At 34.3% G+C, this 13,595-nt stretch overlaps 1 protein-coding gene across 1 annotated transcript in view; it reads right to left on the reverse strand.

Moving 5' to 3' along the window:
• LOC129804568 (GPI ethanolamine phosphate transferase 3) overlaps positions 1-10,101 on the reverse strand; it is a 40,110-nt gene extending 30,009 nt beyond the window's left edge. Inside the window, exons 1-3 of the mRNA XM_055851963.1 lie at positions 9,842-10,101; positions 9,633-9,774; positions 7,273-9,558 (exon numbers count right to left, since the gene is read on the reverse strand). Coding sequence (XP_055707938.1) covers positions 7,273-9,558; positions 9,633-9,774; positions 9,842-10,000 — 2,587 coding nt within the window. The 5' untranslated portion in view covers positions 10,001-10,101. The remainder of the gene's footprint in view (positions 1-7,272; positions 9,559-9,632; positions 9,775-9,841) is intronic.
• Positions 10,102-13,595: the final 3,494 nt, after the last annotated feature.

The following is a 13,595-nucleotide window of genomic DNA, read 5'->3' on the forward strand; positions in this document are numbered from 1 at the left end:
AAATTTCTGTCAGGAATGGATTTTTAGTTACTTTAGTATTTCAATTACTTGGGAAAAATAGTCCGACGAAGATGAAAATGCATTTTTTATTATTTTCTTGCTTCCCGGAAAGTCATGCAAAATTTTTGCTCAAAATGGCGGACGACAAATTCGACATCCCGTCGAATTTGTTAAAATTGGCCTTCATCCTCTTTCCTGATATGAATTCTAGTTGCCAATTTGTGTACTTGGGTAGTTACTCTATCTAAAACAATAGTTTGTAATTAATTAATGTAAAGAATTTAAATTCAGTGACCGTTAAGACGTGTCTTTGACAGCGGCTCCAAGCGCCCCCATAATAATTTATTTTTATTTCCAAAAAAAATCATTTTTAATGTGTAAGAAACTAATTCCAAAATATAAACATTCTATCTCAAGTATTTCTAGTACATTGACTGAATGGATTAAAACAAAAAAAACAAAACATTCTTAAATGGAAAAAAATGCTGATAAAGTTAGAAAACTGCACACTTAAATAATAAGGAACAACCTCTCTAATATCTTTCAAAAATATCAATTTTGTATACCAGTACATTTTTTTAAATTAAAATTCAGTTATTCAAACAAAATTTTCAAGTAAAATATGACTGAAAATTTTCTTACAAGGTTTTTATGGACTTGATTATTAGATTAGAAAAAATATTTCTTTTTCAGCTTTCAAAACTCACGTACCATCTTAATATCAATTCATTTTATTGAATAAATTGAAATGATATGAAGTAGTTACGTGAGTTTAGAAAACTAAACAAGAGCATATTTTTTCTATTTTACTGCTCTAACTCAAAGAGAGAGATAGCAGCAGTTAAATCCACTATTTTTCCAACTTTTCACAGCTCTGGAGCTTTAACGGTTAAAGTTATCAACCTCCGATCTTCGGTGACCGCCTATAAAAAAATATCTTCAGGCTTTTTTTTATCCTTTTTCCCTTCACTTTAGGCCCCCCCTCCCAATCCCAACCTTTTCAAAGCATATTATGTTATCTTGGTTTATTTCGAAAACAGCTCTAAAGATTTCTTTTATTTTCGGAAATTTTTTCCGAATATACTTATAACCGGAAAATTCGCCATTTTGAATTATTGAAGATCAAAGGTCAATCATTTTGGGAGGCTCATTTTTTAACCAATTTGGTTAAATTTTGGATTTTTTGGGAAGGTATTAAAATTGCGAACCCAATTGCATCTGTCTTTATTGGTAATGAATCGGTTAAGTACCGAAAATTTCCGAAAAAAATACCGAAAAAAGCAATTTAAAGCTAACACTTCTCACTCTGGCTGGCCACCGATAGAAATTTTTAAAGTCTCTATCTTCTCGAAAATATTATTCCTAATTATTTTAGCTGTGAGAAAATATTCATGACATATTTACAATAAATAAATTTTTTTAATTGAAATTGTAAGACCCAACCACGTTCTTCCTTAACGGAACTAGAATGGAATTAACTATTTTTTTAAATTTATGTGCAAGAAATAATTCTCCGTAGAAAGTTTGCGGCTATTGCTCGTAAAAATGTGTTATAAAACCCGAAAAATTTCAAAGGGTTCCGACCACTCAAGAAAATGTTTGCGAAAAACCAGAATCGCAAATAATTTATGAAAGATCCAAGAACAGTTTCATGAAACTCAGAAAACCCATTACTTTCACGATACTTGGGAAACTTTTTGGGGAAGTAATTTTCAGATAAATCTTCAAAACTTTGCGGAACCCGAAAACCCTTCAAAAGATATGGCAATAAACAGCCAAAAACTCAATAGTTTTTAAGCTAGAAGTTTAGAAAAATATGTTTTGCAATTTTATTTGAAAAAAATCTTATATAATTTGTAATTTCACGTGTCTCTTTCAGAAAGAAAGATTTATAAGATTTATTAAAACCACAGAAACATTTGCATTTATTTAAAAATAAAAAAAATTCAATGTTCTTTCTGTGCCTTTAGCAGATCATCTAGTAAATATGTAAAAGAAAGTTTTCACGCTTGTACTTTATATATACAGAAAAAGTTTCGCATATTATTTCACTGAAAACTTTAGTATTAAATCACTGTTATTCAGTGAAGTAAGAAAAGAAATTTCAATTTCATTTAGTGTCTGGATCAAAGTTACTTTTCTTTAATTAATTTTCAGATATAATTGTTTTATTATTTATATTGAAATGGGCACCCTACACTCTTAATATTTCCCAAAAATTTATTGTACCAAGAAATAATATTATAAAGAGCCAGACTGGTCAAATTTTATTGTGAAACTCTTTGGGTCACAGTAAAATAATACTAATATTTAGGTATATACAAGGCATTGGACTGCAAGGAGAGTTATGAAATGTCCCTGGCCATTTCCATGGGTTGAATGAGCGCTCAGTGGCCACAATACTTAAACATATTTCGTGATAAAATAACTAAATTGCTCTTTAAATCTAAACACAAAATTTTAAATGGGTAATAAAAACATAATACACAATTTTCATATAAACAAACTAAACTTTACATTAGATTCTCTCCAATTCGGACATTTAGCACCGTAATGTTATTAGAATTTTAGAAAAAAATCGGTCAAGAAGGAGTTTAAAATCCAAAAACTTCTTATTCATTCGCATAGTAAGAAAAAGTGTGGCAAAGCGTCCCAGACTTTACGAAGTAAAAAAAAAAGTACTCTCGCATCATTTATCGTCTACCGGTTCTCAACCGATTTGAACCTTCTTATAAATCACTCAAAATATTGGCCAAAATACCTTATAAGAGTAAATTGAATTTCGGATAAAAAATATTTATCGGTTATGAACCGGTTCATAACTGATTAAAATTGACTCAAGCTTGTCATGAATTTCAAGACCTTTCCAACCAACCCAAAGATGATTCAGTTAAAAAATACGCTCTCTAGATCTTTTTAAACTTTTGACCTTGAAAAACCGTTATTAGAAATGCTTCAACGAAATCATAGCACACAAAACCAAAAACGATATTAACCAAGCCTTCGGGGAAATATAAACCTATTTAGAATATTCATTCGTCTTAAAAAAAATAAAAAATGATAGGGGAGACTGGGGCAAAAAGTCACAAATCGAAAAATTCAAAATTCAATAACTTGCAAAGTAAAAAAGATAGCGGCTCAAATTTTTTTCTATAGATAGCCTCCATAGACCTTCTTCAATGTTGTAAGTTTCTTAGAATTCGAACAAGGAATTTAGAAAATAAAAAATATCGAAATTTTTAGCCCTATTTTTTAAATATTTTCCTTGCAGAAGATAACAATTATTACCTACTTATTTTCCTAAATTGATGCAATGGTGAACATTTTCTAAATAATTTGAATTTTTTGAATACGAATCCGCCATCTATTTTAGAATTTCACAAAAGTTCTTTTCTCCAGAAATCCTTTTATTAAAAATATGACCACTTGGGGTAAAAAGTAACAAAACGTATAGAGCAAAAAGTAACAAAAAACCGAAGCAATTTCTGATGTCTCACGGCGAATAGAAACGTCATTATCATATTTCGGCGCTTGTTGTTTTTATTGGTTAAATGTCTTTCGTGTGTTTTTTTCTAAAATAACTTGAAAAGCGCTTTTCTCGTTTTTTCACTTTTCTCGCAGAGAAAACGGTGTTTTACAAAGATGTAGATGAATAAATTTTCTATGAAAATATGTCCTCTAGGTATTTTTACAAATTTACGGACGCCCGTAATGAAGCGAATCAAAATATGATAATACCCCATATGTCTGATACTATTTGCCCCAGCATTTTTGAGAATGGTCACAAAATTACCTTTTAGAAATTGGCTCGATAAACGTATTTCCTTACAAAATAGAGGAAAATGACTTTCGCAAAGTTGTAGAGCGGTAAATTTTCTATAACACTGCGCTAATTAGAAATTTTTGAAGTGTTCGAGTAGCTTGTAAAAAAATAAAATATTCGTTTTGTGACTTTTTGCCCCAGTCTCTCCTAATAATAATTATATTGACATTACAGAGATCGATATTCTCGTAAAAATAAGAAATTTGTGAGTTATACTTGGAGTTATCCTACTTCCAAAAAAATTAAGAAATGCACATATTCAAATACTTAACCCATTTTTTATGAAGAAAACAAAAAATTACTCAAATTATTTTCAAGGATCTGTAAAACTTTAAAATTTGACATGGAAAAATCGTGAGTAGGAATAAATTGAGGTTAATTGGTATATAATGGCTGATATATATCACCCTGAATTCGTTGGATCCGTTTTTAAAATAAACTAAAAAGTACGCCTTTGAAGGAAAAAGAGGGAAAGATAAGCGGAAAAAGAAAAAAAAATCCTCTGGAAATAAAATTCACTTATGGGGCGGTTACAGAAAACCGGAAGTCGATATCTTCTATCGTTTGTCAATTATTCCATTTATCGACAGAATGAAAAGAAAAAATAAACTGCTCCAGGCCAGTTTACAAATTGAAAAATCAATCGATTATTGTGTTGTTTGAACACAAAGGGAACTTTAAATCATGATATAAATTCTTATCTTGCAAATGTATTGTAACAATTTTATAATGTTTGCAGAATGTTGTATACAGAACAAACTTAATCCTGCTATCGCACATTACATATTAAAATGATTTAATAAATCAAAATTCACAATAAACTTCGATAATATATCATAGAACGACTATATTATCCATATTATCAATGTTTAGAGGATTTTTCAATTCTTACTTTTATGTCAATTTTAATTACGATCTATGACAATTCTTTCTGGTCTTGGAAGTCAATTGAGTTTTGACGTGTGAAAGCATTTTTCAAAATGGAATAATTGGAACTTCGCACAGTGATTAAGTTCTTTGATTAAAGAGATTAAAAAGGTTTGAAGACAATGACAATTTATTCCGAAATTGGTAAATGAACCAGGGCTATCGGGGCCATCACTCCCTTGAAAAACAATTGTTTGCAGTTGGTCATTTGAATTTCAAGCTGGTCTACAAGTCTCGAAGATGAACCATGCAGTAATTATACTTCATTTATTAAACAAAAACATCACAAGATAATTAATTTTCATTGCTGAACACACATGCATACATGACCTCAAAATTATTTCGAATGTAACCGTCGATAACTCGTCTGATTTACACCGATCCGGATTAGAGAGCGGGCACTCTAGTTCAGTCCAATTTTGAGTTCGAAAGTGTAGCTTATACTTAAGCAAATCTTTTGAGAAGGAAAGGTACGCGAAATTTGATTTCATGAAATTTTTGGTGATCCAAAATGTGTGCCGGATGCATAACATGCCTTATGGCTCTAGCACACCTTTTGGATCAGAACAATTTAATGAAATCAAAATTCACTTCAAATTGCATTTCCGGCACCCAATCCTATGTCCATATTTTTATTCATTTTAAAATGTATTAAAAATGATTTTAGAGAAAATAAAGACGATGATCTGAAAAAGGCATTAAAAGAATTCCAGAAGAGCAAGGAACAAATTCTATTCCAACTTTCAGGAATAAATTTGTATAAAATGAAATCAACTCAAATTTGTAGACATTCCACCGTATCAAAACGGTTTCAAAAGAAAACTCTAACAAAATTGTAACTATTATATATTTCGTAACAAAACTGCAATGAAAACTTTTTGGAACAAAAAAATATCTTCTCTAGATACAAATTGATTCCAAAAAAATTGATTCAAGGAAAACTTGTTACAATATTTTGGTCAGTGTCCAAAAGTTTTTACCTTGTACCCTATCTACAAAAAGTGGACCTATCGTTTAACCCTTTAAGGACGAGAAAGTTTAAAATCGGGGGTCAGAAAAAATCATTTTTTCCGCCTTTTTAAAGCGAAACATGATTTTCGATGGCGGTAGGAAAAATTTAATTTTTGGGCCACCGGTAACCCAATCGTCGTTAAAGGGTTAAATTTTTCAGAATTGATAGTCGATACTATCAAAAAGAAGTTATGAATGTCTCCCCTGATCTACAAGGTGTGCCGGAGTCATACCATCTATATTCTATTCACAGTAAAAAAAGATCAGCTACCATAAGCTTATCTGGGCTTAGGGCAATTAAGGTAATTCAAAACCTGCTTCAAATGGAAACGTCAGTTTTCTGGCTAATTTTAGTTAAATTAAGTGCTAATCTTTATTGTTAACGGCACGTGAAATTTTCAAATGAAATAATTACCCATTTCGTTAACAAAAAGGGTTTTTCTGAAGTGTCTGCAAATGCTTCAATAGGAAACCCTGAAATATGATTTTTTTTGAGAGATTTTCTTATTGTTTTAGATGGGAAAGTAGAAAAAACCAGGAATAAGAACAAATCCTGCACTCAAGAGCAACTCAACAAGGTTTTGGAAGCCTTTCGTCGTGGTTTCACTTACAATGCTTGTCTCCAATTAGAAACTTTCCCTTGTCTCCATTTGGATTAATTTGCTTCCAATAGAAGCACGCGTATTTTTCTTGTATTTAAGAAGTTTTCAAATTATATCTAAAGAATTTTCACTAAACTGTAACATTCTAGAAGAGTCAAGGAGCAAATTTATGTAATTCTTCAGAAAAAATATGAACTTAATGTGTTGAATCTTCTGTCAAAGTTAAAGCTTCTGGAAATGGTTTTGAATTAGGACATTTACCCTAATACGATATATATTATATATTTTTTTCCTTTGGAATTCAATGTTTCATCGCCTTATTTTTAAACTTGTACTTCAATGGTCCTTTTCACAATCGATAACATTTTCAATAAATTGTTTATTCCGTTTATCTCACAAAAATAATAAAGCAAAAGAATAATTTAACCACCCGGAAAATTTTGTGTTTTTTTTACCTTTATGGACGATTGGAACATATATGTCCCATAGTTTTCCAAGACTCCTAGGTACTGGAAAAATTTTTTCTAACCACGAATTGCTTATTTAGGCCAAAATATTAAAGGAAACTTGATTTCATTGAATTTCATTCAGTGGATATCCTCTCGTCCTTAACTCTTTCGCGTCTTTAGGGTCATATATGACCCGGGGAAAAAAGTTTCTTTTTGGCTATTTACATTAATTGAAATCTAACTGGAGTCTTGAGAAAATGAGCCAAGAATCTTACATCCTTCTATTATGATGTCGTGCACGAACAGATAGATTTCAATTAATGTAAATACCCAAAAAAAAACTTTTTTCCCCGAGTCATGACATTACCCTAAAGACGCGAAAGAATTAAAGGGTTAAGAGAATTTAAAGTGAGAGAAAGCGTCTGTATTTTTGAGCAGGATCTGTATTTTGTGTACTCACCGAGAGACTTGGCTGTTTGATAACGCAGGACACCAGTTAGTATGATAAATACAGCTGCAACGAGCATGGTGACAAGGAGACCAGTGGCTGCCTTTGCACCGAGCAAAAGAGCCATGAGGATGGTAAAGATGACAAAATAAGACACCATCGTTGATGAATAGACTGTCCCAAGGCCACAAATTATAGGTATCTTATTCCTCTCTCTATTCTCTCGATCTTCCCCATATATTGTCTTGAGTCTACGATATAGATCCGGTATGAGACGTCCAGTATTCACAGTATCATCTACCATGCCCTGTGGCACCACATATATCATTAAGGGTCGAAATACGAGTATCAGCATCTGCATAAGGAAAATTCCACCCACAATCCATGCCATGGCATCAATATGAAGCTGTGGTATGCCTGATGTTTTCCCATTCTTTGGTGACAACAAAAAGTATCCACTTGTGCATATTGTTGCCAATGTTGGGCCATATCGTGCCAAAATCGTATTCCAAGAGTATCCGGACAAATTGCCACAGCTACGTAGATAAATTCGTGTAAGGGTGGCAAATAGTGCAACTGCCACAACAGCAATCAAATCCAATTTTCTCCTTGCAACTGCCTGACTTTTTCCACCACCACCACCATTTGGATTTCCTATTCCCACAAATTCCAAACAATTTCCATGTTCTTCGCGACATCGGAAAAACATATGGGCAATTCTCAGGCAAAAGATAGCAATTGTAGCCAATCCAATCAGTTGCATTGGGACTGAAGAGAAAATTGTGAGTAATTTTATCTGTCTTTTGCCATCGGGTAAGAAAGCACGTTTGAGTTCAAAGAGAACATGAAGTAGCATTCCCGTGAGGATGTATGTTAGGATCTTTGGTTCTTGTATAATAAAACTATTTGAAAAGAAGATAATAACGAGTACAAGATAGACTATTCTTGTGATTGTGTTGGAAAATTTCCCAATTTCATTCCAATTTTCAACAATATTGCTCCAATGTTGAATAATAAAGAGCCCAAGGATCAGTATATTAAATGCAGCCATGTAGAGCATAACAGAGTTGATGGTATTAGCTGAGATCCACTTGAGTGCCACAATACTCACAATACAGATGACATTGCTGGCATAGATGAATGTTACGATGGAAGTACTGAAAAGACGCTCCAGTTGGCGTATTTTCAAATTATGAAACAGCAGGAAGCACCCAAATACAGTCAGTATGGCAATTAGTAGGCCATTTGTCATTGATTCTGCATCAAATCTCACCCAAATTTCATGGCATGCTACGAGAACACCACGTAAATGACCCTGAAGATCTTTGGCAAAATTCACAAATGCCGCTTCAGAATAGATTGAATTGACCCGATGTGACAGTACGAGAAATTTATTTTCCAAATCATCAATATGATCAGGACGAAAGGTACCAAGATTTGTGCTGGCATAGTGCTGAAAGTATCTCTGAATTTGTTTGGCATTTTGCCACATGTGCAGCAAAAGGGTCTCCATACGTGGTACCTTCTCAACTTCTGGCAACAAATCCATCCTTATACTACCCAAGTTGGAATAGGGAATTGGAATACCAAAGATTGCAGCAAGTGTTGGCACCAAATCAATCTGTTGCATCTCATTCCCATTGCCATTCATTATTAGATCATTGCCCTTAGCATAAGCAAATATCAAGGATGTTAATTCATCAGCTGAATCACCTCCATGATCACCATTTGATGTCATCCCATGATCCCCAATTACCAATAACATCGTATCATTGGCCATTTCATCAATAACTCTCCTCACTACAGCATCCATCTCTCCCAATTTCCTACTCATTTCCCTATGCAATGGCCCATGCTTATGCCCACAGTGATCAACCCCGAGGAAATGAGCCACCAATAAATCCCAATCATTCTCCCTCAATTCATCCGGCAAATGCTTCTCAATGCGCCTGTCCACGGTATCCAAATCGAAAATATTGAAACTGGGATAGCTATATTCCCTGGTAAATCTCCCAGGAAACAAATCAGTCCATGTACTATCACCCAAAAATACCGCTGTCATATTCCTTCCCACAATTTGATCAATAATATTATCCTCATTAATTTCAGGAGATGCAAAATTCGACCCAATATCGATAAATGTTGGCAAACTCCCCGTTGTCAATCCCTTAAGTCTCTGCATTGTTGTTGTTGGCGGATCAGCCATAAATTTCAACATCCTACTCCTCCTGGGATGCTTCTGCAGCATCTCACTGAAGACAGGCATGCGATTCTGATACGCCAGCGGTTTCCGTAAACCTACACATGCACCCATCATTTTAACACCCTTCCTTCCTCTTCTCTCCCTCACAAAAAAAAAAATCCCCACTTACCTGGATCATAAATTCCAAAGTCATATTTGAGAGCATCTATTACCAGCAGAATCACTCTGCTCTTCTTGGGCAGACAAATACTGTCAGATAAGTTAACATTGTTCAAATACTGATTTATTCTCGTGCCTGAAGTACAGTGTGTCTGCAATATAAAGACAGCCCAATTAGCATATGAGGTAATCACCTGGGGTGATAAAAAATAAACCAACCTCATTTGCAGGGCAAGCATCCGGAAAGGACACACACGATGTCCGTTCCTTCTGCACCACCCTCGTCAGGAGGAATCCACTTGAAAATATATGAACACCACAGAATATTGTATACCCTATCCATACTAGAACTAGAAAATATCTCCACTGTCTCTCCATTCACTCAATTTCACCGGGAAAATCACAATTTTCACAACATTCGGTCTTTTTATTTGGCTTTGGATAAATCTTTGGGACAAAAATGAGGTTATGTGATGGCAACAAATTTCCCGGTTGTACATGCGTAGCATTTCTGAACGAAGGCAAATCACTTACGTTCAAGTGGTACATACGGCATATGGTTATATCGCTCCTTGGAAATCACAATGGGCTAACTTAGTTTTTTGACACACACTTTTTTTTATTTTGAAGGAGAATAATAATAATAATAATGCTGGCACAACATTCCATGAAGGAACTAGGCGTTCCCGCAGGGGGATTTCTAGACATGCATTATTATTTTTTCTTGTACGGGATGAGGTTTTCAGTCCCATGCCCGTGGAATCAAGTGCAGTGAAGCTCACTGGATGCAATCCGAACACCTTTAACTCCAGAAAAAATTCCTGGGAGGGAATTCTGTAACTCAATGAACGCTTCACTAGTGAACGATTCACTAGTGAAAAGTTCACGGGCTTCTCTTCACGACTGCTAGAAAAGTTATTCTGTAACTTTGCGTGAAGTAGAAATGGGAAGTGTGTTGAAAATTTTATTAAATTTAAGATTTTCATCATTTTTTTAACTAAATAACAGTGGAAAACACTAGAATTAAGTATTAGAAATGATATAGTGCTGTTTTTCAAGATGAGTATGAAAAAAAATTTCATTGGCCTCACTGAGTGATAACATCATCCACCGAAAAATTGACAAGTGAAACACATAACCTAAAATTCACGTGAAGCTATCGCAAGTTACAGAATCTCTTTTTGCGATCACAGTGATCGCAGAAGGGTTACAGAATTCCCCCCTGGTGACCTAAAGGGGATTCGAAACCCGGGACACTTGCATCATAGAGCGAGTGCTCTACCACTTGACCCATTTAGTGCCCATTTTGAAGAATGGTTCTTTATATTTTGTGGTGTGAGGGTCGTAAGGATTTATTATCTGCCTAGAAAACAAACAAAATTTTCTTCATGGTTTATAGGGTGGAGTAACCACATATCGCCACTTTAAGGAAAATGTCAAATTAATTTGATTATTATTAATCGAGTCGAGGCATTAAAAAATTAAACATGCCTTGCCCAGAAACGGGCTACGTCAATAGCGGCAGCACTTGTCGACATTAAAGCTTCTGCATCGCAAGATTCAGGTGACAAATGACAAACACACAAGTAGGGAGTAGTTTGGACTACCCCACAGTGACACCTAACGTCACCTTCCGAGAAACCCCATCGCCATCTGTTATTTTTTGATCGTGCGAACCCGTTTCTCAAACGATTGAGCGCTCTCCACGTTCTCCAGTCATGGTCGCCACCAGGCGGAAGACTTTCCTTAGGCTCGACAAAATCCAGAGAATTTGAGAGAGAGTCTACTGTATTTGACATAGATCAGATTCATTAAAGTTCTAGGGTAGAGTAAGTACTTTTCGCCACCTTAAGGTTTGACGGCCTTATAATTCTTACAATTTTTGTCGAAATAAAATTAAATTTTGTGTACAAATGCTTTGAAGCCTTGTCTCTCTATTGAACCAGGAGACTTCCCGGGAATTTTTGGGCATCGAGTTGAAAAAATACGCTTCCTGCAGCAGTGCATGTTCAGTACTTTTCGCCATTTTGTAAACACTTTTTCGCCATTGTGTAAGCAATTTTTCGCCACCTGTTTTTAATTGAATTTTAAAAAACAGCAGCTGTCGGAAACTCCCAAAATACACGATAGGGTAGAGTCAGCCCTTTTCGCCATGTAAGCACTTTTTCGCCACCTAATATAAAACAACTAATTTAAGGCATTTAAGAATAAGTAGCATTTCAACACTCATAATATGTTCTGTTCTAATACCCCAATACGTTATTACGTCTCTTAATTAATTGAAATTCATTTTAAAACAGGTGTCGAAAAGTACTGAAGCAAATATAATTGGGGAAAATGCATATTTTTCAATGGGATTCTCTAAAATTCTCAAGACGTATCCTGGATATATAGATAGATTTTGCTTCAAAATATCTTTATACAAAATTTCATTTTAGTCTGACAAAAATATCACACCTTACGATGCCCCTAAAGCTTAATAGTGGCGAAAAGTACTGACTCTACCCTACAGTACTTTTTTTTTTATATAACACCGATACTAAACAATTTATTAGAGTATTTCATATGATTTTTTGCACATTTTTTATTTGGAATAAAAAATCGATCGAAAATCACGCCTGTTTTGACTATAATCCGCGCGGTTCCGGTGCGCCACTTGTAAAATGCTTGGAAAAAATGAGTGGCGAAAATACTTACACAGCCGCAAAAAGTAAGCCCTTTTTACCACCCGAATTTCATTAATGCTTTTAAAAAACATTATTAAAAATGATATTACAACAAAGTTTAGTTAATAAGAGATTGAGGTTTAGTGAAAAATATCACATACTGTACAGCAAAAACATAAAATAATGCAAGACAGTTTCTCTTAGCGTTGAAAAATTTCTTAGGAACTCCATACAGTAGAGTTCCTCAAATTTGAACATTTGGGGGCTTTGGGGGGTATAGATGACATTTCTTACTTCTCAAATTTGAACAATATTTTCAAAAACGTAACGGAACTCATGTGAAATACACTTTCTCAAATTAAAGAAAGATAATTTTAGAAAATATATCAATGTAATTTGTTGTGAAATAAATGGAATTTGCTGTGGAAGTTAATATAATACAATAATATTGAGGAAACACCAGAAAAAAGTAGTTCTAATTCAGACTCCACGCAAAACTTCCTTCACATAACCTCAAATTTTACATTTTGAACTCAACCGTCGTCGTTCAAATTTGAGGAGTATTAGATGCTCGGTCAGTAGATTAATTTTTGAATGACAAAAAAACACGGATTTGACCTAGATCCTTCTCCTCCTTTATTACTCAAACAACGTTTCGGAGCTTGTTGGCCCCTTCATCAGGTATGCAAAGTAATGGGTGGGAAACAGGGTGTGGACACAAAATAACTACGTATATACACACTGGACGAAATTTGCATGCTGGTGGTCAGAATGCGACTGATTCTGACCACCAGCATGCAAATTTCGTCCAGTGTGTATATACGTAGTTATTTTGTGTCCAGACCCTGTTTCCCACCCATTACATTGCATACCTGATGAAGGGGCCAACAAGCTCCGAAACGTTGTTTGAGTAATAAAGGAGGAGAAGGATCTAGGTCAAATCCGTGTTTTTTTGTCATTCAAAAATTTGAGGAGTTCAAATTTTGAGGAACTCGACTGTATTTTTTTGATGATTGTTCACCTTGTCGAGAATTTCTTTTAATAACTTGCAAATAATCCATTCGGTAAAGAGCTTGATATGGTTTCTTGATGCGTTAGACTAGAGATCATGAAATAATACTCATTTCGTAGTTCCATGAGCTCATAATTCCCTTAAAAAGTGATTTTATTTGTAGGTGGCGAAAAAGTACAGTACTGACTCTATGCTATGTAGTTTCATAATGCATATCAGTAATTGCAAATGTAATGTATATATCATATACGAATCGCACATGGGTTTGGTTTTTGGGACAAATTCTACGTAACCT

This window comes from Phlebotomus papatasi, chromosome 2 (assembly GCF_024763615.1).
Source record: "Phlebotomus papatasi isolate M1 chromosome 2, Ppap_2.1, whole genome shotgun sequence".
NCBI lineage: Eukaryota > Metazoa > Arthropoda > Insecta > Diptera > Psychodidae > Phlebotomus > Phlebotomus papatasi.